Source organism: Cylas formicarius, unplaced genomic scaffold (genome assembly GCF_029955315.1).
Source record: "Cylas formicarius isolate icCylForm1 unplaced genomic scaffold, icCylForm1.1 PGA_scaffold_12__32_contigs__length_19106922, whole genome shotgun sequence".
In the NCBI taxonomy this organism is placed as follows: Eukaryota; Metazoa; Arthropoda; class Insecta; order Coleoptera; family Brentidae; genus Cylas; species Cylas formicarius.
Genome location: NW_026844225.1, coordinates 16,621,185 through 16,647,529, shown reverse-complemented (window position 1 = coordinate 16,647,529; position 26,345 = coordinate 16,621,185). Strand labels below are relative to the sequence as shown.

The following is a 26,345-nucleotide window of genomic DNA, read 5'->3' as shown; positions in this document are numbered from 1 at the left end:
AAAATTAATACATCTACAGTGATATTAATTTATAATTTTTTACAAACAAGGCTGAAGAAAACCTAAAATAATTAAAAAAATAATCTTAAACACGCACGATTGTGTTTATTTATTGTTTGTGCGTGTGCGAATTGTATGTTGCTTTCAGGTGCGGGATGTTTAGATATAGGCATGATAATGACTGCGGATTTCAATCAAATTTAAAATAATTAAAAAGTTAGGTGCAGAATTATGTGTTTAAAATTAATAACCATTTACATAATTCGTCGAACATATTTGAATTTTCTACGCGATATTTGAGACAGAACCATTGGTCCGAAAAATTAATACATCTACAGTGATATTAATTTATAATTTTTTATAAACAAGGCTGAAGAAAACCTAAAATAATTAAAAAAATAATCTTAAACACTCACGATTGTGTCTATTTAGTGTTTGTGGGTGTGCGAATTGTACGTTGCTTTCAGGTGCGGGATGGTTACATATAGACATGACAAATCACTGGGGATTTCAATTAAATTTAAAATATTTAAAAAATTAGGTGCACAGTTATGTGATTAGAATTAATAACCGTTCACATAATTCGTCGAACATTTTTGAATTTTCTACGCGATATTTGAGATAGAAACATTGTTCCGAAAAATTAATACATCTACAGTTTATAACATCTACATTTATAAATTTTTATGAACAAGTCTGAAGAAAACCTAAAAGAATTAAAAAAAAAAACAAAACAAACATGCACGATTGTGTTTATTTAGTGTTTGTGGGTGTGCGAATTGTATGTCGCTTCCATTTGCGGCATGGGTACACATAGGCATGACAATGACTGTGGATTTCAATTAAATTTAAATTTAATCAAATAATTTTCGTTGGAAGAGAAGCTTTTTAAATGCGCCAGTTGCTTTTAAAACTTGAATACCCCGCTTTGTTTAAATCCATCACTTTTTTCCTCGTTTTGTGTTTTTAACTATAAATTCCGAAACAAAGAACGCGGACGCTGATTGTGTACAATCGCAGCTTGTCTGTGTGGATTTAGATCGCGATACTTTTAATTTTGACAAAAATCTCAGTGCATAAAATTACTTGTTCACGTTACACTGACTTTAATGCTATGCCGGTATTACGAGTTGCCTACGCTCTCACTTCCCAACATATTCCGCAGTTTTTTCCCGTATCTCAAAGTTTTGCCTGCGTTACGGGAAAAGTTGAAAACAATCTTAACTTTTTCCATAAGACGAGGAAAACATAAAATCCATTAAAATAAGATTCTTATTATATCCGGATAGCAGGACTGTAGAGTTGTGACACAAGAGATAATAAAATTGGTACGATCTTAATAACATTGATAAATTTTGTCTGACTCTCGTATAATTGTGGTATAAAAATAAATGCAGTACGAATTAAAACTGCCCTTATTAAAAAAACTAAATCATTAATATCAATGTTTTCCGGTGTTCCCTCCCGGGCATTTTCACGCAACGCAAGAGGAACTCTTGATAAATTGACACATCATCTCTAGAAAAGTAAATTCTAGTGCGATTTTATCGATATTGGTTTTTATAAAAGTAAATTGCCAATAAAACCAGCAGATGTCGGAAAGAATTTTTCTTCATTTAGAAAGTCAATACCACGTAGACACCGAAGGCAACATATGTGCCAATTTATTTTAGGATATTAGGTATTTTCCGGGAGATATACCGTTCACATTGCCGAAAAAATTTCTGTCTCACTAGATTGAGCTTTACGGAACACATCAAGTTTCACATTTCACACACACTGTCCAATGTCCGAGTCACAACTCAGAGTTGCCCAAATTGCTCATAAATAAAATTAAAAACTTTGAAACTTGACGAATTATTTTATAAAAACCATCTCTCATCGCATCCATTTTATCGCATATAATCAATAACTATGTGACACTGGCGACATCGGCTTTCAGATAGCTTTGTTCTGATGAGTCTAGACTTTTTTTTTAATTGCATTAACTGACGATCGAAATGTCGAATAATTCACAGCGTTATTTGCAAAGTCAAAGTCATTTGTTTGCCGATGATGAATTAGAAGAACAAGGAAAAAAGGTCTGATTTGATTCTGGTCTGGTTCAATCAAACGTCACAGAACTGAACCTTTGACAGATTGTCATGCTGATTTGACGTTCCCGTTAAATGTTTTCAACCCTTACTTACTCAATTGTATACGTAAAATATCACAAAATCGCAGACGACTTTGAGGAAACATTAAAAAAAAAACGAAAACCGAGTGGGTTTCCGCGGATTAGTTCCAATCGAAGTGGGGCCATTTTAAGTGAAAACCAGTGTTGTGCTATATTGCCTTTTTGTTTTCGACGTACTTCGCTATCTCCGGCGGAATGACTTATTTACAATTCGCTTCCGCCACTTCGAAAAGCAGGGAAATTACGAAAACTTTTTTGCCATCGAGTTTTATCCCACGATATGAATTTATTACCGTGCCTATCGATGTCGCCCTGTCTGGTACGTTATTTGGAAAGGATTTTTGTACTTAAGTTTCGAATAACAAGATCAAGAGAAACGAAGTTGTGTGTACCGAACGATCTCCTTTATAAATTTTACAAACGATCGGGAATAATAATATGCAAATCAACATTAATGTTTATTTATATTATACAATTTCATACACTTACGAGACTGAAATCCTATTTTAATTTACCTACTTTGTTGTAGGGTTAATATATCATAATGTAAAATTATTATATAAGCTAATTAACAATTAACACAACAGTTAAATGAAGTTACAAAAATTTCTTGCTAGATTAACCCCAATAAGAAAATTGCTTTTTTTATAATAAAATGTTCACTAGGACTGCCATATACATTCAAAAGGAGAGTGACATGTTTCATTAACACTGAAATTTTTTAAATTAACTAACTAAAATTCATTTAAATAACATCAAATCTATAATCATTACGTCTAGGTAATTTATAGAGGAAAATAAATTCTCGCTAAACAAATAACATAATTAAAAACCAATATTACTACGCTGGCTAATTAGACTCAAAATAAAGTTCGATGTTTTAATTTGTTAATTTCCAAAGCTTGAAAAAAATTTAATTTGAACCCTTTGCTTTCAAAAGGTAAAATTTGATAATCTTGATTAAAACCACGATTCCATTCATTCAAGTTTTTCATTGATGAATGAATTATGATATTCTTTTATACGTTGACCAAAACGTCCTGTTTGGTCTATATAAGTTTTGGGATAACAATTACAAGTTTATATATCATAATTCATTGATCAATTAAAAGCTTGATTCAATTCATTTGAGGGAATAAAATTCCAGTTTCAATAAGATTTTCAAATTTGCTTTGGTGTAAGTGTAAGTGCTGTAAAAATGGTATCTAATATTTGTTTTTTTTTTTTAATTATGTTACCTATTTAGCCAGAATTTAGCCTCTTTTATAAATTACTTCGAATTAATGATTATAAATGTTGTGTTTGCATAGATGAATTTTGTTATTTAATTTGAAAAAAATTCTAAATGTTAACCAAACATGCTACTTTGCTGTGAAAGTCCTAGTATTATAGGAAAATATATAAAATCAGCGACATGCTAGTTACAGCTTTCCTATAATAGATATAAATGGTGTAATGATTATTCGGCAATATCGATTCTCAAAATATTTGGATAAAATTTGATCGCCAACATTTTTTTTGTTTTCAACCAGATTTTAGTTCTGGACATTAAGTACCACTAAAGAAAACTAATTCGAGCCGGATTGAAAACAAAGAATATATTTACGATTCAAATTAGTCATAATCTCGATGATAGTTTAGCGGAACATCACAACATCACACAAACAGACGTCCCATCATCAAACCAATCAAACACCAAGAAAACAAAATGACAACAACATCGACTGTGGTCTAGCGTCATTCAACATTAATATCGTGTGCAAGCAGAGAGTGTCAAGTCAACCCGTAGAGAATTGGTTAGGTCCCAACGTGCAAACGATCGAGAAAAAGTTAACACCTACAACACCGACAACAGAAAGGAGTCCGTCGAAGCACCTGCTCTCCTTAAAACGCGCGTTATGGAAATCGTCGAACTTAATGAAACATTTAACACACAACATCGAAACAGTAAAATAAACACACAGATTCGGTAGGTACCTACCAATAAAGCGATATTTTGATAAGAAGTCGTTCATCTACAGGTCGACAGCGACGATGCGGATATCCTGTACATAGCATAATTAATAATTGGGTATACAAAAAACTCATGTGTGCTTAACAAGTCCGAACGTATACTTTAGTATTTATTTATCACGCATTTGGTAAACGGTCGTTAAAGTTTGCGGTATGTGAAATAAAACAAACCTCTACTAAATGGAAGCGGAATCAATCGATAAGGGCAAATAACAAATTTGTTATTGTTTGATAAACATTAACACTGAGACTTCAAGCTCTGATATTTCGAGGCGACCCAGAAGCCAAACCAATATATAATTTTTGTTAATAATTCTGGGGCCAGTATACCAACAGCAAATTGGATTTGCATTAAGTTGACGGTGACCACTTGTTCAATAGTCAGAGTAGAAAATTAATCTCATTTGTAACATGGCACTAGGTATTAATTAAAGCTAAATATGGGGAGATTGTGTGTCGAAAATTTCATTACCCGGAAAATAAAAGTTTCAACGTAGCTACGTGTGCGTACGAGTATACATGTTTACGTTTACATGCAAATATGTACAAACGAACTTTTGGCATTAAAAAATCAGTAAATAGGGGGTCGCCGTTGGAACAATCGCTGCTGATTTCAGCCAGATATTGTTATGACACGTGCATAGATACAAGTAGTGTTTACCGTCGAAGCTATAAATGTTTGTTGTGGTTGTTTGTCCAAGGTGTGCCAGACGCTCATTTTGTCACACCCAATACTTCATACAAGTCACATCTACCAATTACTATTTACGTATTTAGAAATATTAAAAGGCTTTTACGTTGGGAATATTTTTCTTCAAAAACTTTTTATATTCGTTATTTGTATTTTCCAGCACTATTTCAAGATCACGAGGATAATCCCGGCTTATTTATATTCAATAAGAAATTCTCAAAGGAAGCTTTGGCTAGTAATAGTATTTCGTTCTTACAAAGAGACTAAGGGATATACTCGTTCTTTTCCTACAGTGCGAATACGAACAACTGATGATGTAAATGAGTGTCTTTAATGAACAAGGATAAAATCAACCCTAGCCGACACCCTGTGAGGACGCACGTCTTTGAACGCACTGATAAAACCGTTAGCGCGCGATAGAAGGGAAATATAAAAAACGGCGAAGCGAATTTGCCATGGATGAAAAACCCCCAGTGGCAATGAAGGAGCAAATTAAACTCCTCGTGATGCAATTGTTAAGATTTAATGTCGGTAATTTATAAAATTGTCAAATGCTTGGATAATCATTTGTGTACATTTTTAAAATGATGGTGAGAATATAACATACAAATAATCGATAATTACCAAGTCTTATAATTGAAATTCACGTCTTTGCAAGAAAAGTTTTTACCCCACGGTAAAAAAAAATCTGCTGCCAAAGCTGTAAGTTGTATATTAGTAACAATAACTTAAACTAAAGCGAACAGAGCTCGCGTACGCGCGAGAAAACGATCGTCACTAACCAAAACCTAACCTAAAAAATTAGGCGCCAATTTAGAAAATTTAAATAGAAAAAAGAATACTAACCAAATTTACCTTGATCGGATCGTACGAACTGACGTATGCTGATGTCCGACGTCCTATCAAAGATCTGCAGCCGATTGAGCTCGATCTCCTGCCAGCCATCGGCAGGCCGTTAGTGTCGCAGGAGCAGATCACGAGTTTAGAGACACGCTCTCCGAATTTAGAGCCGGGTACGGCATACACTTGTTTAACGGGTGACGCCCACGATGTTACTGAAGGAAGCCACAGATGCCGCGCAAGCTCAACCATCGATTAAGCTAACACGTGCATTAAGCAGGCTCATTTGCGAATGTGCCCCTCGAGTTCTGTTTCGCTCAAGGCGCCAATAGACAGTTCCTGCCTTAATGTGGTTGAAAGCTTCTTCGAAGTCAACAAACACTCCTGCGATAAAGTGGCGTCCATATAGTTGTATGAGGCTGCTCCGATTAGACAGGCTGATTTACGGTATACAGACCAGCAAGAAAATTTGATATATAAAATAGTAAAATTGTGAATGTGAAAAACTATTTTTTGTATATTCTCAGGACAGTTTTACTTAACCATTCTTTCTTCTTCGCGTTGTCGAACAAGAATATTTTGTAGAACATTCTGTATCAAGTTGTTAGTTGAGTTGTTGTTGTTACTAAAAAAGCAATATACAGTGTGTCCAAGACAGGGATGTCATAGGGATATTGGAAACCATGGTTAAGTTAGAAAAAAGTTAATAACGTGCTTTTGAGAAGATACGCCAAAAAACCGAATTGTGTTGATTATGTTTTAATTTTTCTGGTGTTGTTTAGAGAGATATGAAAAAATAATATTTTTTATTTGACCATAACGGACGACTAATAACTTGATACACTCAAAACACAGGGCGTTCTACATATTTAATAAAAGCAATGATTCCAAATAGGGTTCGGTTAGTGTAAAGCTCCCTCTTACTTTACTTTACTTTACTTTTTTGACGTCTACATTTGAGAATTATTTTATTTAGTACTCGTTAATGTACAGCATAAGAGTAAATTAGGTAATGGGAAAATATAAATTAATTATGATGAAATAGTCCCAGATACGAGCTTTAGAAAGGCTAGGAGTGACGTAAGAATACGTGACGTAGTTGAATCTTATATGAATGATGAATTTATTTTAGTATTAAATTCTGATAAGCAAGCACTAAAAAATAGATGGGACAGTCTTATGAAATGTAGAAGGAAGAGTAGCATTTGCAATTGACATATAAAAAGGAAAGCTGAAGATCACGAAAATAAGTAAATTCCAACAGCCAGCAGCAATAGCATAAAGTAAGGAATCACAGAATATCACTACTGCCATTATTTTAGTTTCATGGCACTTATTAGTGTAGGAATTTTTATTTCACTTGTAATAGAGGTTTATTATTACGTGATTTAGTTCTTCCACAACTTCATTCTTCTGAATAATGATCCCCAACTTACTAAGAGCTTGGAACATTGCTCAATATTTCACGAATTTCACCATATGTACTAAAAATTTTTTTTTAATTTTTTTTTTACTTTTTTACAACTCACAACTAACAACTTCATCCATTCAAAATGCAATAAATTTAACTAATGTAACTGATTTTCTATGCGGCCCTATATATAATTTCGCTACACTTTTCCTCAGCTTAGTACGTGGTTAGTTCTTTTATAATTTAAGACGGGCTGTTATGAATTTAGATTTTATCCATGAAGATTTATTTTAAAAAGTGGCAAACGTGACTGTCAGAATATACTCCACAACGCTTTCAGCGTAAACGAAAACACTTAATGGACCGTGTTTTAAGATAGCCTTTTAAATCAATTCTCTATCCTGGCAAGAAATGGCACGATCCTAGGATTTCCCAGTTTTAAAGCATTATTTCTTAGAATCTGAATTAAATTTGTCTTTTCTGAAAACTGGTATGAGTGAGGATCCTAATCAAATGTCAAATGTCAAATGTCAAAATGAATATTTGTTGAACGTTGTACCTGAATTATTGGAAAACCTAGAAAAAAGGCCATTTTCCAATAAAATACCCGTAAATTCACAGTCCATGTTTTTAACACCGGTAACACCAGATGAAATCTGTCATTTTGCTGAACAAATTAAAAATAAATATAATAGTGGAATAGACGAGATTCCAACAAGTATAATAAAAATGTCTGTCCCGTATGTAAGTAAAATGTTGTGTCTTTTGATTAATGAGTCATTTAAAAATGGTGTTTACCCAGACCAACTTAAAACAGCATTAATAAAACCGCTCTATAAAAAGGGAGATCCGGAAATAATTACCAATTATAGACCAATTAGCCTTTTGCCCGGGTTTTCTTAAATATTTGAGATGGCTATTTGCAAAAGACTCCTAGAGTTTTTTTATAAATATAAAATGTTCAACAATCATCAGCATGGTTATGTAGCTAATAAAACAGAATCAACAGAAACCGCTATATTTCAGTTTATAAAAACAATTTTAAAACACTTGGAGGGCGAAAGAATAGCTTTAGGTACGTGCTTAGATCTTTCTAGAGCATACGACTGTATAAACAGGGACTTATTGCTCAAAAAATTGGATTTATACGGTGTAAGAGGTAATGTTCTAAAATTGTTTGAATCATACTTAAGAGGAAGGAAACAACAAGTAAGAATAACCCAAAATGGCACTAGTTATTTTTCGGATATTAAGGAAAATAGTCTGGGCATAGCACAAGGCAGTATTCTTGGTCCGATTTTATTTATCATTTTTGTGAATGACTTGTATTTCTCAACACAGTCAGAAGAAGAGAGCATAATATGCTATGCGGATGATACCAACCTGCTTGTAAGTAGAAATAATCTCACTGAGGTTAGTGATAAAGGCAACGATATTTTTACAAGGACTTATGACTGGTTTCTAGGAAATAAATTGATATTAAACAAAGGAAAAACGAATTTAATTATGTTTAGAACTAAATTATGTGGAATTGAAATACCATTAAGAATACGGATAGGTAAAGAAAATATTAGTATTGTAAATAGCACTAAATTCTTAGGTTTACAAATTGACGAATTTCTTGATTGGTCTGAACATATTGGTTATCTGCTAAATAAATTAAATTCAATTTGATATGGAATTCGAGTCGTTGCAAATTATATGAATAAGGAAACTTTAAAAATTATGTACTTTCCAAACTTTCAGTCGCGCATGAGGTATGGAATTATCTTTTGGGGTGGTAGTGGTCAACTACAGAAAATTTTCGTGGTTCAAAAGAGGACTCTTCGCACTGTCAAAAAAATGCAATTTAGAGAGAGCTATAGAGGGGTGTTCAAGACTGAAAGTATTTTTACTCTATTTTTATTTTTACTCAAATGAGGTAAAAACAATTGCAAATCTAAAAATCTTTAAATACACAATAAAAAAGTTATTGATAGAGTTAGAACCTTACTCCATAGAAGATTTTTTCTGCAAAATTTAAATAATTGTAAATACGATGTAATTGAAATTTGTAACAATATCTGGTGCTTTCCTTTGTGTTTGGTATATTATTTTTAGATAATGTATTTATGACACAATGTGAAATAAAATTGATTATTATTATTATTATTAATATGGAATACCTATTTTTAAAAATCATTTAGTACACAATATATTATCAGGAGATGACGATCACGATAAAGAATATGATTTGGATACTTAGCTTTACAATTTTGGTCAGAAATGGCCAAATTTTTCAGTAATCGATTATTACGAAACGTGCACATAAAGTGTTTTTTGCTGTCGATTTGCCCTCTTAGTGTCGAATGCCCATTAAATCAAAATCAGGCTGACCTTGTTTAGAAAATAAACTTAACAAATCCCAATCCCCAAGATTTCCGAGACCAATTACTTGTTGGCTGCATCAACATTCCCGTAATCCATCGATTTCAATTCGCCGTTCTAAAGTAAACGGTTCGTAAGTACTCACTCTATAGAGCCTCTCCGAAAAAGAAAATTGTAAATTTAAAAGCGTTGCCTTAGTAAATTAGCTACTAATAAAGCTAAAGCGATGAAAAGTGACAATATTTTGACCCAATTCCGTCCGTTGGTTTAATATTCATTTATTAAGGGATTTCAAGAGCTCGCCGTTTTATATTCGCATCGAAACGCATTAAGGGAGTATAGAGTCGGACTTTATTTGGAAAGCATGAACGGGGAACTCATTTTAAGCTAATGACAGAATAACCCCGAGCTTATATATTCCCGGTCGATTTCGCATTAAACGTAAACGTCTAAATGGCTCTAGTTTATCATATTCTTTCGAAATTTGAAAGAAACCACAATCGAAACTTTTTTCACTCAAATATGTGTTTCTTGGTGCCCCCTCAAAGGCCCTAATTGCTTATTTTTCCGTCTAGCGAAGCGATCCGGTGACAACGCTCATAGATGAGAGAATTGGTGCACGTAATGATATGGACGTTGTGTGAAGTTCCCGTAATGTGCATCCCATTTTTCTAACGAGAAAACAATCGACCATTGAAAATTCGCTTTTCAACCAGAACCGTGAGTAATGCAAATCTGTTGAGCGCTTGATGGTTTTCTGTAACCCAGTCGCAATTGTAATTGGCTATTATTTTATTTGTTTCAAAATTACACCCAAAATAATCTTTGCAGCAGAATTAAATGAATCGTAAATATATGCACTATATATTTTAGTTATATTGAACTGATCCAAATTAATGTTCGTTCTTAAATTAAATATTTGTGTCAAAACTAAAGCAATATAGTTTTACTGTATTATGATTTTTGCATGGGCAAACACAAGACTGTCTAGCTTTGCGTTTTCTTTTGTAAATAAATATAATTTTTTACAGTTTCTCACCGAAAAAGGAATTGGAAATCTTGTGGACTATAAAATCGGAGACAAAATTAAATTAAAATTTAATTTGCGACTAATATCAGAAGTATGTACTCATTTTAAATGTGTAAGTAATATTGTAAGCTTATATTCATATTCAACAGTAAGATTTTGTCTATTTGTCTGTACAATATATCCAATATACTTTTTCTGTGTATATTAGATAATTTAATAATTATTTTGTTTTTTAAAAAGAGTTCTTTTTGAGAAAATTCCAGGGTAGTTGCCAATGCGTCTGAAAACTATCTAAAGACCCAAATATCAAATTAAATTAAATATATCTTTGGCTGCGTTTTGAATACGTGGAACAATTCTGTGCAGCAAGGCCAAAGCTTCTTCGCCCTATCCTGCCACGATTCTTGTTTTGTTTTAAGGAGGTTGTTACTCCTCCCCCTCCACCAGGATTGGGACTGGTATAGGGGAGTTATAAGAAGCAATGCGAGTATAGAAGTTATTTGTAATTTTTGTAAATATATTTTTATTCAAATCGAATCGTTTATACTTCGAAAACGCGAGGGATTGGGAAATATGACGAGTAACTTTATTTCCTATTGACTTTTAAGTATTTAGTAGTTTAGTAAATCATATTTCTTGGAACTTCAAAGAATTTACTTTTTTTTTGTTATTTATACGTACATCTGCGACCAATAATCCATACAGATTTAATTTTTAAATAGTCTACATTTATTAAGAACTAAAAATTTTATAAATATGTTTTACAATAAATACCGTAAATGATGTACCACAATACGAATTTTAAAGTTCATTATTATAAATAAAAATGCTATATTTGTGAATCAGGTATTTATTTATCATCTTGTAAGTATCATACAGGACATGAATTAGATAATTCTACGCCTTGCTATAAGGCGACTCGGCGTTAGTGTCCAAATAGAAGGTGCCCGAAAGCCTGAAAATAAATGATTAGTGAACTTAAACATTAAATAAACATGTGTTATCCACTTACGACTTATCCAAATAAAATCCTCCCATACCTCCCGACCCCGTGCAAATGTTTAATTGAAACAGGTCGTAGGTGGCGCATTTTTTAGCAACGAATGCTTTTTTAACCACAGATTCCGCGTAATACTCCCATGCTCGACTGTGAGCGCATCCACCGAGTGCATCCAGTCCGCATCCTGGTTGCCTTCTGCCACCGTTTGGATAGAAATCGCTGTGGGCTACAGGTTCGGTGATTCCCAAGACACCTGCGTTGGTATGAATCGCCGTTACGTATTCGGCATCGTATTTACTTAAAGATTGTTCCGTATCTTTCGCGTTAAACAGCGGACCGGCCGGATCTAAACCCACGATCTGTTTGATTTTGCCTTTTAGTGTTTTCCCAACATGGCCGGCTGCGTGTGCGCCCAATGAAAACCCGACGATTGTAAATTTATCGTAGGAATAATCGAATTCTTCGTTTATTTTACTGATAAAGTTCGCTGCGATCCTTCCGGCACCGGAAACGGAATTTTTGGCGGTGATATAATCCTTCGCTGCGTAGGAACTCCAATCGATTTTAATGATATTCGCGTCTTTTGCGGTCAAAATGGCGTCTCTTAGGAAAGTGTTGGAACCAGCAGTGTAGTCATCTTTCCAACCGTGAAACAAGACCACGGTAGGTCGTGACGCATCGAACAGTCCTTTAATGAGCTTGATTTGGGGCACGTCTTTCGATTTAAGGTACACTCCTTCATATTGCAGTCGACTGTAGAGCACAAATGTTACATCTTCCTCGGCAATTCGAACTTCTGAAATCGATTTATTTACAGCCGGTTCGTATTAGTTCTCAATCAGAGTGTTCACTCACCGGGTAACGTTGCAGCCAGTCCTGCTGATACGACGAGAGCACTGAAGCATGTCAGGAGTAACATTTTTCCTGCAGTCGTCGTACCTATACACTTACTGCTTTTTAACGTAGCGTCGGTTTGAATTTATTAACAAGGCGAAGGTTTTAATCCTGCTATCACGAAACAAGATAGATGACATACCTACTCACGCCATTTCAATGGCGCGTAAGGATTGTCACTAATCCCTTCGCTCAGACAAATGAAAAACGAAAAATTTTAATCTTGCATCAATTTAATTAATCGGGAGCGAATTTTATTTTTGTATTATTGCGTACTTTGTCAGATATGTTTTATTCTTCTGCGCTTCCTAAATGTTTCGCTCCACACTTAAAACCTAATTTAAGTCACGACTTTGCATTCATTATTCGAGTCTATATTCAAAAATGCCGTGTAACGTCGTTCTGAAGTCAACTGGAAAATTGCAATTTAAATTGCCAATATGAGGTTATATATTCGCGAGAGCTTCCAATCACTTCTTTTACAAGTAGCATTAGAGGTCATTAGACCTACCGTCGTCCTTTTTCCTTCCTTGTCTTCGTTAATGGAGTTTCCCTTGATATAATCGAAAATTAATAATTCAGTTTTGTAGAGTACCTACACGGTGAACTTTGCTTCGAATACGAGTTAATGATTCTAAACAGAAAATCTACTTCATATCAGAGTCGCTCTTAATATCGAATTTTGTTTATTCTACAAGTCTTCTTATAAATAAATCCAAAGAAAGCAAATAAACTATAGTTTAGAACCAGGATACCAACAATGAGCATTTATGCAATAAATAAAATACAAGCCCACATTGACAGTTCCTTTTATATAAATTTGTATTAAATAAAGCAATGTTTTAATTAATATTAAAAATCCTCTAATTTTAAGTCTCTTATTTGTTGAATTATAATTTACATAAATCTATTTAATTAAAAATAATGTGACCGATTATGTTTGCTGCATTAATGTAAAATTTGTGTAAAATTTTTAGTGGATTAAATTAAATATAGTAGCTATTATATTTTTCAGTGATTTATGAAGAATATTTTTCCGAATTAAGTTTTATGAGGGTTGACATAATTGCTATAACAACCGAATAATAAATAAAGACTGATTAAAAGTATGCAGTCGGGTTTACAACAGCCTACGGCTAATTCTAAGCCGTGTCGCCATCTGTGGGTAGACATAAGTAATCAAAGAGTTAGAAATCCATCATTCACGAGCAAATGGGCACGTGGTATAAACTTGCATGGACGTTTTCGCTGCTTTCTTAGAATTCTAAGCAATGTTTTACTTTCAGAATTTGATGAAATGAAACGTATTGTATATATATAGGTTTTATTTTAATACTGTTTATAACGATAAATTATCATATGGTAATTAAGTATTATAATTAAAACATAGTTATGGAGATTCTGCAATCTGCAAATTACAAAATAAATCCTGCCAACTCTATTAAAATATTGGAAGTAAGTTTTAGCAATTTGATTTTTATGCGGTACCAATTCCAATGGCTACACCGGCAACAAAAGATACTATAAATATGTGCACTTCCTTCAGGCGGCATTCATCCTGTGTGAGTTTTGCAAACCAATTCTTCGCTTTATTTTGATGTTTCTTCAGTTTGTTTTCAGCTTGGGTCACTTTTCTATCCACAAGTCTTTCAGCCTTAAATTTAAAACGAATGGCAAATTGAAAACAATATTTAATTTAAACAGAACAGTTTAGACTAGCTTGAACAAATTATTTGGTAATATTAGCTTCTTTTCTTCCTAATGTGAAGCCATGCCAATCAAAAAACCTCCAATAAAACCAGATGAAAATGGAGTGTTATTTCTACCAAATTTGATTACCTGAAACAGGTTGTTTTTTATTTATAGTACCAAATAATTGGTTTCCTACAACTGACAAGTAAAGCAACACTACCTTATCCATCCATGAAGGTCCCTGGCCAGTTATTTGCTCTTCCACTTTGTCAGCAACTTTATCCAAGTTCCTATTAACTTTATCCCAATTAATGTTAATGTAACCTTTTTCATTTGCTATTTGCAACAATATAATGCCGCCTCCTAAAGCAAGAGCCGCAATCTTGCCTACCCTCATGGCAAGAAAACCTGTGGCCCTACAAAAATTGGTTACTTGATTAGTACAAACGGAAAAATAACTTACCATCCCGATGAAGCACCAAGGACAATTTGCTTGGTAGCAGAGGTTTTGCTAACATCACCCAGAATTCTTGATAAAAAATTTTTAGCATCTTCTGCCTTTTTCTCAACATCGCCCATTTTAACTATTTTAGAGTTACTTTTATCTTTAGCAAATTTTTCCGTTTTTATTAGGGACGGCATGTCACATGACCACTAAAAGTAAACAATTATTATTTACAAATTTTATACACTGGGTTTACAAAAAAAAACAAATGAATTACAAACAATTTTATGGATAAAAACAATGGGTGTGATCTTCGATACATACCTCGTCTCGTGTCTTATGACAATATTTGCCGGGAGTATTTATAGAATTAATACATCCAAACAGTAATAGCTATTTTTGTGTCAAATGCTGATCTCATATACAGTAGATCGATATACGATCATCCCAGAGCATCAACAGGCCACAGTAAAAAAAACCGTAATTCCGCGTAACAACAGCGCGCTCCCTTGGCTGTTTTTAGCATTAGGGCAGATTCCTAAGCAACTAGCTAAGGTCGTGATTTCAAAGATGGCGACACATTAGTAGCCTTATAAAAAAATATCTCATTTTCGGCGGCAAAGACGAAAGTTTAAAATACCAAGAAGCGTATTCTTTATTTAAAAATTTAAATATAATGTATTGAAAAATTGCTGTTTGCCACTATTTATTTGTTTATTTAATCACTACCGCGTCCTAGGGGGCTTCACAACTAAAGTTATACGTGTTAGAGAGAGCAATCCAAATTTAGATACATCTATACAATTATATACAAATATCCTAACACCTCAGACTGTAGCACCAATTATTAGGCGAGGTTTTAACGACGGAACTGCCTATTTGGTTCCATTCTATTTACTGTAGTTCTGTTCTAGGTTTGCTTAATACAAAAAATATTTTAATTGATTTATTCTCAAGATCGGGTATTTGCGAATCTATTTAAAGTGTTCCTCCTATATACGGCACTTTTATAGTATTTCAGTCAGTAAATATTATATTTAAGGAAATTACTCTTCTGGCGTTTGATAGGCGCGATTTTGTTCAACTTTTTAGGCAGAAATATTTCAGTTTCTCGCATTCTTAAATTATTTTGGGAAGTAATGGCGTCCTACCACTATTTATTCGAGGATAAAATCAATCATAAATGCATTTATTAATTGCTATTTTTATTTCTTTTTTTTTTTTCGTTTGTGATAATAGGTCAAAAAAAATCTCAAAAAGCAATTGGGCAAGAGTTTTAATTAACGGGTTGTGTTGATATAAAGTATTTTTTGAATTAAGGAAATGCTTTATGTCTTACATTGTGAGTATTATTATTGTAGGCATAAATAAAACACAATAAATTTAAATACATATATAGATTTTATTTATAAAATCAAGACATACATTCATAAAAAAATCTTAAGTAATATTGCGAAATAAACAACACTGATGCGACCTATACAAATGAGGCCCATCAATGTATACAAGTCATTGTTATACAGTAATCTAAATTTTTGATAAACTAAAGTTTGGATACAGAGAGCTATCTTAATTTAACTAAATATCTATAATATCAATTGAAGATGCGCGCAACTAACTACAACAGCCGCGCGAGAAAATAAATTAAAGAAATTAAAAAAAATAATGTACAATCTCTTTAGTTAGATCAGTACCACGTAGAATTCCATACTAAAAGCATATTTCAGAAGTGGGCGTGAAGAATTGTACTCCAAAAGTTGACTTCGATTTTTATTCACAACGGAGTTGCTTGGAAAACGATTAGGATTACTTGTAAAGCATAATAGATCAGGTACTTTGGAATTTTTCATTTGTCGGTATGTCTTAAGTGGGGTTTCATGATTCCCCGCTGAACCTCAATTTTAGAAACAATTCGTTAGACGGATGCAAATATTTAAAATAATAGAGCGAACTATTTCCGTAACCGCAAAAAATTATTTTCAATATATAACACCTATTAAATGATTTTGCAAAGAAATAAACTGCGGAGTTGCTTTTGAACAGACAGCGCATTTCTGTATTAGAACACACATTTAAGGGCACTGCCAAATTACAAAAATACATCTAGAGCGTTTATATATTATTTTTAATTTGGGAAAACCCAATGTCAAAAAAAACTTTGTTTTTTTGTTCCAAAACTAATTATTCAACATGCGGCTTAAAACAATCTTCTCGCGTTATGAAATAAATAAATTATTCGAAGTGAAAAATGTGTAAAAATTTTAATTTTTTTAATCATTACATACCTTCTAAAATTTGGTGTGATTTTTTTGAGAAGCACGTATATTTCGACCCTTGTGTACATTCTTCAAATCGAGAAATGGTTTTTTATTGCGACACAAAATATCGCGCATACATATCTACGTCATGGCTGGTCACTATGTACAGGTAATCATAATATATTCTAAAGCTATTTACAACGAATGATTCCCTTATATTCCCATCCCATACATACAAGCGTTTGAATCTTGTATACTGTGATGTTTAGATCATTTATATTAATTCAATTTTGAGATCATTTGGTGACCAAGTGATAGTAAGTGTTATAAGTCTATACTTTTGGTAAACTATGGCTTAACAAAACATTAAAAAAATAGACATAAATTCTCAGAAACAATAAAAACATTGCCACCTCAAAATATTTTATAACAGAATTACATTGAATGTGAATGACCAAGTGAATGTTTCTCAAACACAAACGTTGGTCACATAAACATAAAAAACAAGATACTAACAATAACTTAGTTTGGTTATAAAAAAATAGATAAAGTCGTGAAAATCAACATTCTAGATACCTAATATAAACAAATAATAAAGTTCTACGCTTTGTTCTTAATATTACTTCGTATAAAAAAAACAATCACAACAATTGGAAATGAAGTACGTAAATTATCAGTAGGTTCTTCTTTAGATTAATGGTTCGTCAACTCCACAAATGTTATATCGTATAAGTCTTCATCGACTGCCTTTACTTCTAATAAAAACAAATCTTCGTTGCAATAAAACGCGACCATGTCGTCGTCAATCTTGGCCGTAATGCTGCAAAAATAATAGACACTTTAGGATTCCCATCTCAAACCACACCCAATCGAAAATATGTTAAATTCCCGATGTTTGAAAATGATCCGAATCATTCGATTTTGAAAAATAAGAGCCTTTGTGTTTACTGGGGTCTTACAAAAAGTTAGTAATGCGAACTGTTAGTGCTTAGACCGTTAGTGTCCAGTTCACTTAATCACAACTGCTCCGTTTCTGAGAATTGAAAGGATTCCTATGTGAAAACTTAACTTACCCTTTTTTGTTTTTGCGATACAAGTTATTTATGCTCGAAGCGCAAATTTTGTACTTATTCTCAATCTGCAAAACAAGGAAAACAGAATTAATTCTTCTTCTTAATTCTCTTCTTCATTTTAGCATAGATTTAGAAGAAGTACTGAGCTTTTTTGTTGAAGACAAAAAAATAGTATGTTTAACGAGGTCGTATAAAAGTGAACTGATCCCACGTTGGTGACACAATATAAAATGATGTTAATTAATTCGACATGCCGGTTTTAGTTTGTTACTTAACCGTGTGTATGAGATGTGTAAAAGCCCAGTACGTCCAGGTCCATGCATTTTTAAGCACAGGGCTTCCAGATACTTGATCTACTAGCTTCCCTTCAAAATTAAAAAAAAAAAACCAACAACAATCAATAAAACTTTAAGTCGGATGGGAGGAATTAATAATTTTATGCAGGAAACTCGATCTAAACTGAAATGGACAATGTAAGAAGGCAAAATCGATTTCGTGAGGCAGATTTTATTTACCGGTAGTAATGTGTGTTCTTTTCCTTGTCATACACGGTAATACTAACGGCAGGTAAGTGTAATAAGTTAATGTTTATATTGTTCCCATTTGTTTGTTTTTTTTGGGGTTAAATCGTTGAATAGTTTGTCGCCATTTTAAATAATTTCATGGTAGTGATAATTAATACAATTAATTTTAAATAGTAAATTCTTGTGTCGCATATGGTTTTTTTTTTTTTTTTGATAAGTTTGCATATTGCACCCATTGATCTGATTTTGTTTTGTAATCAAATAATAATATAAAGTTTTTTACATAAATAAAATATATAAGTATGATAACGTAAATAAAGTGAAGTAAAGAAATGTTATTTATTCATTTACATAATATTTCTAATGTAAGTTTGTCCGTATTCTCTATAAACAAAAAATAAATTTGCATTTTGGTATTCTTTACATATTATTTTAGTTTTTCAGGAAATACAAAATATTTGTTAAATGTGCTCGCGCCGGGAAAAAGGACGTCACGTTCGCCATTAAAAAAAAATGAAATTTATTAGATGCCGCGTCAACTTTTTTTGTTAATTTTACAGTTAGTTGTAATATTTTTCATATATTTTTGTTTTTGCCTATTTTTTATATAGGCTGATCTATTGTTATATAAATGCAATGTTGTGAAACACGTGCTTCAAGTTTGTGCGACCCTTTTTTTTAAATCGTTAAAAAAATGCCTTTTTCGAAGGTTTTTTAAGTTGTTACATTATTTATTATATAATTTTATTTTATATATTCAAGCAAATGTTTAAAGAAAATATTGTTTTACCGCCAAATCGTCATGTGTAAATAAACTAATCAAACAATGAGAACACCCCATTGTCCCATTTGTATAAACGGGCATGAGAAAAGGGCCATCCCCATTACAAGCCGTCTTTTTCTATTGCAAAATTTGCCTCACTTTTCTATCAGGCCGTTGCCGTTCCAGTTTTCATCGAATTCGCTGATTTTATAACCTTCAACCGGTTAGTTATACAGGTCGTTTGGTAATTTAAAATTGCTGTTCTTTATAGGAGTTAAATTGACTTAATACTGACGTTGACTCTATATATACTCCCGCAAATTACGAGACGCCCTGTATACGTTGTTACCTTCGATTTCACTGGAAGCTCTGTAAGCGGATAAAGCTAAAGCGTTTTACTTATTGCGTCCTAAAGTACTTACAGCATTTAGAAGTCCAACGGTCGTCGGTGGCACCACGTGTAGGGGTGTGTAGACCTCTTCGTTCTCCTGTCTGACGTAGAGCATAACACGTTCGTTGAGTGGGGGTGGACCTGCAGAACCGGCACCACCCATCAATTTAGCCCGTTTCAATGGCGGCGAAAACATCGAACCGTCCGTGGTTAAACTGTTATCCAGGATACTTTCCTTTTTGTCGGCGTCTGGTGGGAAATGATTGTGGAACTTAAGGGTAGGCGTAGTGGGAGGTTTCGAGGCAGTATGGAGTAAAAAAGGGGACCCGGTCTTCACGTGGTCGACCGATCCGCTAAGGGAGCCGTCAGCGTCGTGCGAATAAAAACCTTGAAGTTCCATTGAGGTGAGCTGCAACGAAAATATATTCTATAATCAATTGAATGCTGCCCTCGCAGTACCTAATAATTGTTGTTATATTTCGGTGAGCTTTTTAACGTACAATGTTATCAGAACAATAATAACAAACAAATACTTGGTTATGGATCAAAACCACGAATTCTGCTACATAATTTTAAAATTAAGCTTCAAGGATTTGAACCTGTGAATAACACTGCATAGGAAATTCTGTTTACAAAAATAGAGATAGATAATAATAATTAACATCATTATAGCGAAAATCTGCCAATGAGATATTGTTTCACACCGAAACTTAAAATTGTAATTATCCTCACGGGCAAAATTTACAAGAAACTTCTGAAGAATCTAAAACAACGAACAAAGGTTTTATTTAGAACGACGGATCTTCTTAAACGAATGAATTCCACAGCATTCCAGTCGTGACACAATTTTGCAGGCAGCTTTTCAAAGACCGAAGGTAAAATTGAAAAGATATTCTAGAATCAAGTGATTGCTGCGTTCATACGACCTAATATTGTCCTGCTTTATTACAGTGAGCTTTTTAGAGTACTACGTTATCAGGACAGTAATAATAATCAAAGTCCTAGTTGTGGATCTAGATAACTCGCGAAATCAATAAAATTAAGCTCGAGGGACTTTAAATTGTCAATAATAATTGTTTTTATCGAATTATATTACGAAAGGTTACAAATATAGACCAAAGAAACGTAAAATTGGAATTATAAAATAGTCCATATAGATAAAAATTGACACAAAAGTAAGCAGTAAACGCGAAATAATTCTAGAAATGATAAAAAAACGGATATTAATTGAAAAATAACAGAATTTCTTAAACAAATGACCTCGTTCAGTCCTCCCACAGTTTCTTATCACCCATAGGAACATTGAAAATATCATTTAGGTAATCTAGTTTAATAGAGTACGGAACATTTTTTCTAGTTACAATTTAAGTAAAATTGCCCTAGCAGCGAGATCTAACCACTTACTTTATCAATGTCTTCAGCTGGAGAGAATAACACAGGCGGTTTATTAAGATCGCTCATGGTATAAAACTCGGAACGTTCGCACATGGGGTGGTATAACTCGTCGAGCTTTTTCCGCCCTGTCGCTGTCATCTTACGTTTCGCCGCCCTCCTTTCTTCGTCCCTTGTCTTACGTTCGGCGCCCTAAGCAAAACGAAAATAAAAACATCGTCCACAACATTGATTAGTCGATCGTACCTTATCACAGAAGACTTTAATTTGGCAATAGCCCCGATGATACACGCTAGTATCTCTAGGATCTTCGTACGTATCTATTTGGAGGTGAAGAGGTAGACCTTTCACACCTTTTTGGCTGCTGAAGTCGGTGCTCAAACACTGCACGGCGATGTTTATCTAAAAACAAAAATCGAAAATGTTTAAAACAGGCGCGAGAATCTTGTGACGTGTCTTACTTTAGCTGGGCTCTCCATGGGATTCCAGTAGATCGCAATCGCGTTATGAGCTACTTCCTCTATACACCCCACCAAGCCGACGCTGTTCTTTGTGTCTGAAATCGATATATTAATTAACGTCCAATCTTCGAAAACGTAACAAATCCGAATGGTTTAGTTTTCTTACTCACATTCCTTCGAGTAGCGTGAAACAATTTGATCGATTAATAACATTTAAAAAAATGAAACGGGACAAACATAACGAACCATAGCGCTTGTGTGTGCGTATTGTAACGTACACGCTCATGTCTGAATTCAATAAACTTTCTAACGTTTGCTCTTAAAGCAGCGTAATTTGTTTCTAAAATTTATTGTACATTGTCATCGCGTGTAGTAGTAGGCATAACTGTAACAATTTATGGACATAAATTTTGTAAAATGAATAATGTCATTTTATAAATAACCCCACACATCTGGAAGAACGAAATAGTATCGATAAGGCCCACGCTACACTCTCAGCCTACACTCGAAATTCTCTATAACTGAAAATGTTAAAAGATATTGGGTACCCACGTTGCCGGCGTAGCATTGCCGCCGTTTTCTTTATTACGGCGAACGCAAAACCCACTTTAAATATAACAATTGTACGTAATACGTATATTATTCTTAAAGACGAAGATGATTATTACAGATACGCCGCGCTTACTTAGAACCAGGCCTGATAAATTCCTGCTTATACTTTAGCTAGGTACGAATGTACGAACATCATTTAGATGTAAATTAATAAACGAGTGTTTACTAATGGCAAAACAAATAAAGCGAAATTCTTTCAATTACTCGAGTAAAACTCCATTTGTAGCACGCAATGGAGAGCTGCAATAATCAAAAATTTGAAAACCGTGGTTACAATCACTACTGACCAAAACTGTTTTTTTTTAAATCCAAGTCAAGGAAATGAGAAAGAATTTATAGAAAATTGTACTGCCGTCCTTTTTGCGACCAAACAAGGACATCGAAAACGCTTTGCGAACGAATTTGAGATTACGCGTAGGCGATCATTGAGCGAAATAATATCCCTACATACGATTACAGTAATTTAAATATCTAATGGCGATATTAAATATTTATAGGTGGCGAATGGAAAAATGTTATTAATTATTGTAAATCGTAATTGGAAGGCACATTGTATTTAAATCCGGCGCGTTCTCTTATGTCGTAAGTTTATTTTAATATACTTTAATTACACACGTGGTTTGGTTAAATTTCGATGACCTTGCGGGTCACGGCAATGTAATTTCGACGGCGGGGCTGTTAAAAATCGCCAAAATCGTCGCCTTTCGACGCTTAAATGAATCGATTAACTGTAGTTGGAGCGCGAACGCGTTAAAACGAGACGAAAGCTTTTGTCCTTTGCGCAGGAAACTGTAGGGCGTGGAACCGTGAAAGAAACGAACAAAAACAAAACGAAAACGGGTCCTACCTGCGTCTAAAATTCGTTGTTTTACCGAATGCTGACGACCGTGCCAGAACTGCCAGGCCTTTATTTCGTCTTCGGGACTCTTCTCTTCTCTAAACATCAGCATAACAATACTCTGCGAAAACGAATTCTATTTTAAAACAGAATACAAAGCGGCGGGGCTAAATCTGCGTATCCGAATAAATTTCTACAAATCGGTACGAAAAGTAATTAAGAGAAGAGCTTTTTTTTTTCGTTTGCCTTTTTACGCGACATCCTCATTGAAGTTTGCATTACCATTTCGCGCGATACCTCTAAAAATCGCAGATATTCGTTAAAACATCAAACGCTACGACGCAAACAATGTAATGTTTACACAGTTATGCGCAAACGCTGAAATTAACGTAGCAAGAAAAAAAAGGAGACGATATCTATAAGCAAATGAGCTTTAAAGACGATGCGAAAAAGAATAAAAATTGCCGACCGCTGCGATTGGATGAATTCTAGTTATATATTTATTACATTTGGACATTTCTTAAGGTGAAATTAAGATTATTATCAATATTAGCTGGAAATGGATTTTATACAAGGTTATGCACTTATATCGGATCGTTCGTATGCAAATTGGTCTCGGAATATACGCGACTTTCAAAAAATACCAATCGTTTTAACACAGTAATAACGATGCGATATTGGGGTTTAGAACGAGTGCTGATATTATATTGTTTTCGACCGCTTGTTTATTTGATTACAGAAAGTCGGTGGGGAAAAAACACCCCAAGAAACAAAACAAATCTTAAGAAGCATTCTGTTTATTTAGCAATAACACGGGAAAGATATCGCGGGCCATTTCATTATATGTTATTAATGTTAATTAAGAAACGTCTATAAACTTTCGTATTAATTGGTATAATTAGAGGCAATTCTTGGTCAGCGTTTAATGACTGAGTAGGTACATAATTGTAAATTGTCTTCAATAGAATTACCGCATTTTGTAATAGGATGGTAAGTCTGATCGTTACGGCATGACCATAACTGGAATCGAATGTCACACAGTCCAGTTTTTCGATAAGTCAGATTCTCGGCCGGTAATTGGCATCTGATGCGAAATGTTTTACCACTAATTCTTCATAATTTCATAAAAATACGAATATCCCATACATGCCGATCACCTCAAACGCGAATAAAAGAAAAGCATCTTTTTTTCTTTTCGCTCGCCTCACGACGAATAAGGATATATTTTATTAACTGCAAAATTCTCTTTTAATTACGCCGTTCGACGCGATGACACAAAAAAATTACGCATTACTATCCGATCCGCAGGTTTCGACTTATGTTGCGGCGATATTGCTACATCTGTGTCACCAATTGCCGTTGCCTTTAACGGGAGACATCAACGTTGGATCGCGACACTAACCCTCGACATTTTTCTATTTTAAATATATTTTCGCTATTGCGAATTTTGCATATCGATTATTATTACGTTGGACCATTGTGGAATACAAAATTAAATCCCCAGTAATAAAAAACAAACAAAATCGCTCACCTTTACGGTCTGTGACTTGAGCTGTTTATCCGGATCCGGAATATATTCTAACGTGATACCGTAAAACTGTCCTTTGTTTATGTACGTAATTCTATCGTCTTCGCGCCTTTGCGATGTGGATATCGGCGATTCTAAGTGATACTTGAAACCGTAAGGAGAAAATCTGAAAAACGAACGGTTCGCATTTCAAAAAAAATTAACGCGCCGGCGTCCAACTGCAAGTGTCGTTGTACATATATACAGGGTGTTTCAAAAAACATCACAAAAGGCTTGGTTTGTGATTCGTCATCCAAGAAAATTCTAGCTTACGCGTTGTTAAATATTTATTAAAAAACTCTTTTGTATAACATGATAAATAATTTTTAATCGGTTTTCTTGAAGCACAACACAACAAAACTTTTTTTAGTTGTTTTCGTATCTTGCCTCAGAGAGAAAAAATAAAAATCTTAGTTAATTACTTCTGAAAAGAAGGAAACTGTTGAAAGTCAGCAGGCATGAGGTATGCGACATAAATACTTAACAAACCAATCTAAGAAAGTAAGATTCCTGGACCTATGTTGACAAATTTTCGAAACACCCCGTAGATTTAGCGGCGAAAATGACGATTGCGACAGCTAGTTCCAGTTAAACGTCAGGTGTATGAGAATGCAAGCGACCTCTTGAACCGGGTCGCAAACTTTATAACGACACATGACACTAAAACGAATTAAAAAAAAACAACGCTTGTGAATCATCCAACTAGTCAAACTAGCCGCGGCCCATACTATTACAACTGTTCCTCGTGTCATGACACAAGGTAGGTACTTGCTATCAGGTTAACACAAGCCGAATCAAGTTTGTCCAGTTTAAGTCACCGTATACGCGCCATATCTGTCCGTTTGTTCGTTTGATGGAATTTAGGCTACTTCCGAGAACACTTAAAACAAGTTCCCATGTGTCTTCTCGCAATGGTACCTCCAGGACACCCCGAACGGTATGCGTTATGGTTCCGTTGGTACTCGAATTTCTCACACACACTCGATTTCGTAATGGTACTCACATTTTCGGGATTTGGATTTTGTCGGCGTCATTTTGTCGTCCGAAATCGTGCCACGGTCTACTTCGGCTCGTCGGTTGCGAACCAGGAGATTGAGCGCTGCTATTACTCCTTTGGGACAGCGATAGGGGATCCAAGAGGGTGGAATTGGTTTGGCACAGTTCCGTATAGTCGAATGACTGCAAAGGACGGCGTATTTTAAATACCTCGACCTGGTCCCAAAGCAACACAGATATAAAAAAGAAATAACCTTTTTAAAGAAAATATATTTCGCGTCACTCCAAAGTCCAAAGTCAAGTTCAAGTTTGCAGCGAATGCCCTTGCAAAGTTTTAGCTATAAAATTACACAAATTTTAAGCGACTCGAATTTGTTTTGGAAGACACCCCTTGAAAAAAGCAATTAAAGGTAATTGATTAATTAAATTCAAAAATTATTACAGATTTTTTTAAAAATCCTAGGGGTATCTTTTGAAAAAAAAGTTATTATTTTGTTTTTTTTTGTCGTTATTCAAGAAAACAATTAAAGTTGCTAAATTAATTAATTAACACAAACGTTAAACAAAATTATCGCGACCATATTAGATATATTTTTATGTAAAATTATACTTGCAACGCACCTATAGGGCTTAAAAGTTTTCCGAAATTAAATTCCGAAATTTTTTGACAAAAAATCCTCATTGTCGCTACTCTATTAGTATTGACTTTGGAAGAAACCAAATCGAGACAACATTTAATATTTATTTCACTAAAGTTATACTTTTGATGCACATAAGGCTTAGGAAAATGTCCTTAGAATATTTTTTGATAAAAATGGCTCACATTTTTTTTTGTATCGTCGCAACTTTATTATTATTGACTAAGAAAACCAAATCTAGAAACTAATTAAGATAATTAAACAAAATTATGG

The 26,345-nt window shown here is 33.9% G+C and overlaps 4 protein-coding genes and 1 long non-coding RNA gene across 11 annotated transcripts in view; 1 reads left to right on the top strand and 4 right to left on the bottom strand.

The window, feature by feature from the left end:
• Positions 1-5,916, bottom strand: part of LOC132695726 (uncharacterized) — a 31,035-nt gene extending 25,119 nt beyond the window's left edge. The window contains exon 1 of the mRNA XM_060660173.1: positions 5,736-5,916. Coding sequence (XP_060516156.1) covers positions 5,736-5,825 — 90 coding nt within the window. The 5' untranslated portion in view covers positions 5,826-5,916. The remainder of the gene's footprint in view (positions 1-5,735) is intronic.
• A 331-nt stretch (positions 5,917-6,247) lies between these two features.
• Positions 6,248-10,206, top strand: LOC132695728 (uncharacterized). The gene is made up of 3 exons (XR_009617876.1): positions 6,248-6,800; positions 6,853-7,003; positions 10,074-10,206. It is a non-coding gene; the product is annotated as an uncharacterized LOC132695728 (long non-coding RNA).
• Positions 10,207-11,332: 1,126 nt separating this feature from the next.
• LOC132708782 (pancreatic triacylglycerol lipase-like) lies at positions 11,333-12,541 on the bottom strand. Its single transcript, XM_060681356.1, has 3 exons — positions 12,384-12,541; positions 11,541-12,324; positions 11,333-11,483 (listed from the first exon to the last, which is right to left on the bottom strand). Exons 1-3 carry the CDS (start codon positions 12,445-12,447, stop codon positions 11,426-11,428), a joined length of 906 nt encoding a protein of 301 aa, XP_060537339.1. The 5' UTR covers positions 12,448-12,541; the 3' UTR covers positions 11,333-11,425.
• Positions 12,542-13,736: 1,195 nt separating this feature from the next.
• LOC132708843 (FUN14 domain-containing protein 1) lies at positions 13,737-15,019 on the bottom strand. Of its 2 annotated transcripts, none has more exons than XM_060681465.1 (4): positions 14,884-15,019; positions 14,578-14,768; positions 14,335-14,530; positions 13,737-14,076 (listed from the first exon to the last, which is right to left on the bottom strand). In XM_060681465.1, exons 2-4 carry the CDS (start codon positions 14,754-14,756, stop codon positions 13,900-13,902), a joined length of 552 nt encoding a protein of 183 aa, XP_060537448.1. In that variant the 5' UTR covers positions 14,757-14,768; positions 14,884-15,019; the 3' UTR covers positions 13,737-13,899. The 2 variants fall into 2 exon arrangements, with proteins under 2 accessions (XP_060537448.1, XP_060537449.1); XM_060681466.1 differs by having other exon boundaries at positions 13,934-14,261.
• A 996-nt stretch (positions 15,020-16,015) lies between these two features.
• LOC132695848 (protein grainyhead) overlaps positions 16,016-26,345 on the bottom strand; it is a 101,891-nt gene continuing 91,561 nt past the window's right edge. For 4 of the 6 annotated variants that reach the window (XM_060660376.1, XM_060660374.1, XM_060660380.1 and 1 more), the window contains 9 exons: positions 25,442-25,617; positions 24,403-24,565; positions 22,881-22,992; positions 21,422-21,516; positions 21,207-21,362; positions 20,973-21,152; positions 19,600-19,995; positions 17,891-17,955; positions 16,016-17,637 (listed from right to left, as the gene is read on the bottom strand). In XM_060660376.1, coding sequence (XP_060516359.1) covers positions 17,511-17,637; positions 17,891-17,955; positions 19,600-19,995; positions 20,973-21,152; positions 21,207-21,362; positions 21,422-21,516; positions 22,881-22,992; positions 24,403-24,565; positions 25,442-25,617 — 1,470 coding nt within the window. In that variant the 3' untranslated portion in view covers positions 16,016-17,510. The remainder of the gene's footprint in view (positions 17,638-17,890; positions 17,956-19,599; positions 19,996-20,972; positions 21,153-21,206; positions 21,363-21,421; positions 21,517-22,880; positions 22,993-24,402; positions 24,566-25,441; positions 25,618-26,345) is intronic. The other 2 variants (XM_060660377.1, XM_060660379.1) reach the window with 2 other exon arrangements.

What these genes read in the sequence shown, in the direction of transcription:
- LOC132708782 (XM_060681356.1), bottom strand. Translation starts at nt 12,447, where the DNA reads ATGTTACTCCTGACATGCTTCAGTGCTCTCGTCGTATCAGCAGGACTG. An exon ending in ACTGGCTGCAACGTTACCCG is followed by an intron (nt 12,325 to 12,383) that starts GTGAGTGAACAC and finishes AATCGATTTCAG; the next exon opens with AAGTTCGAATTGCCGAGGAA. An exon ending in GGATTTTATTTGGATAAGTC is followed by an intron (nt 11,484 to 11,540) that starts GTAAGTGGATAA and finishes ATTTATTTTCAG; the next exon opens with GCTTTCGGGCACCTTCTATT.
- LOC132708843 (XM_060681465.1), bottom strand. Translation starts at nt 14,756, where the DNA reads ATGCCGTCCCTAATAAAAACGGAAAAATTTGCTAAAGATAAAAGTAAC. An exon ending in CTTGGTGCTTCATCGGGATG is followed by an intron (nt 14,531 to 14,577) that starts GTAAGTTATTTT and finishes CAATTTTTGTAG; the next exon opens with GGCCACAGGTTTTCTTGCCA. An exon ending in GACCTTCATGGATGGATAAG is followed by an intron (nt 14,077 to 14,334) that starts GTAGTGTTGCTT and finishes TTTAAATTTAAG; the next exon opens with GCTGAAAGACTTGTGGATAG.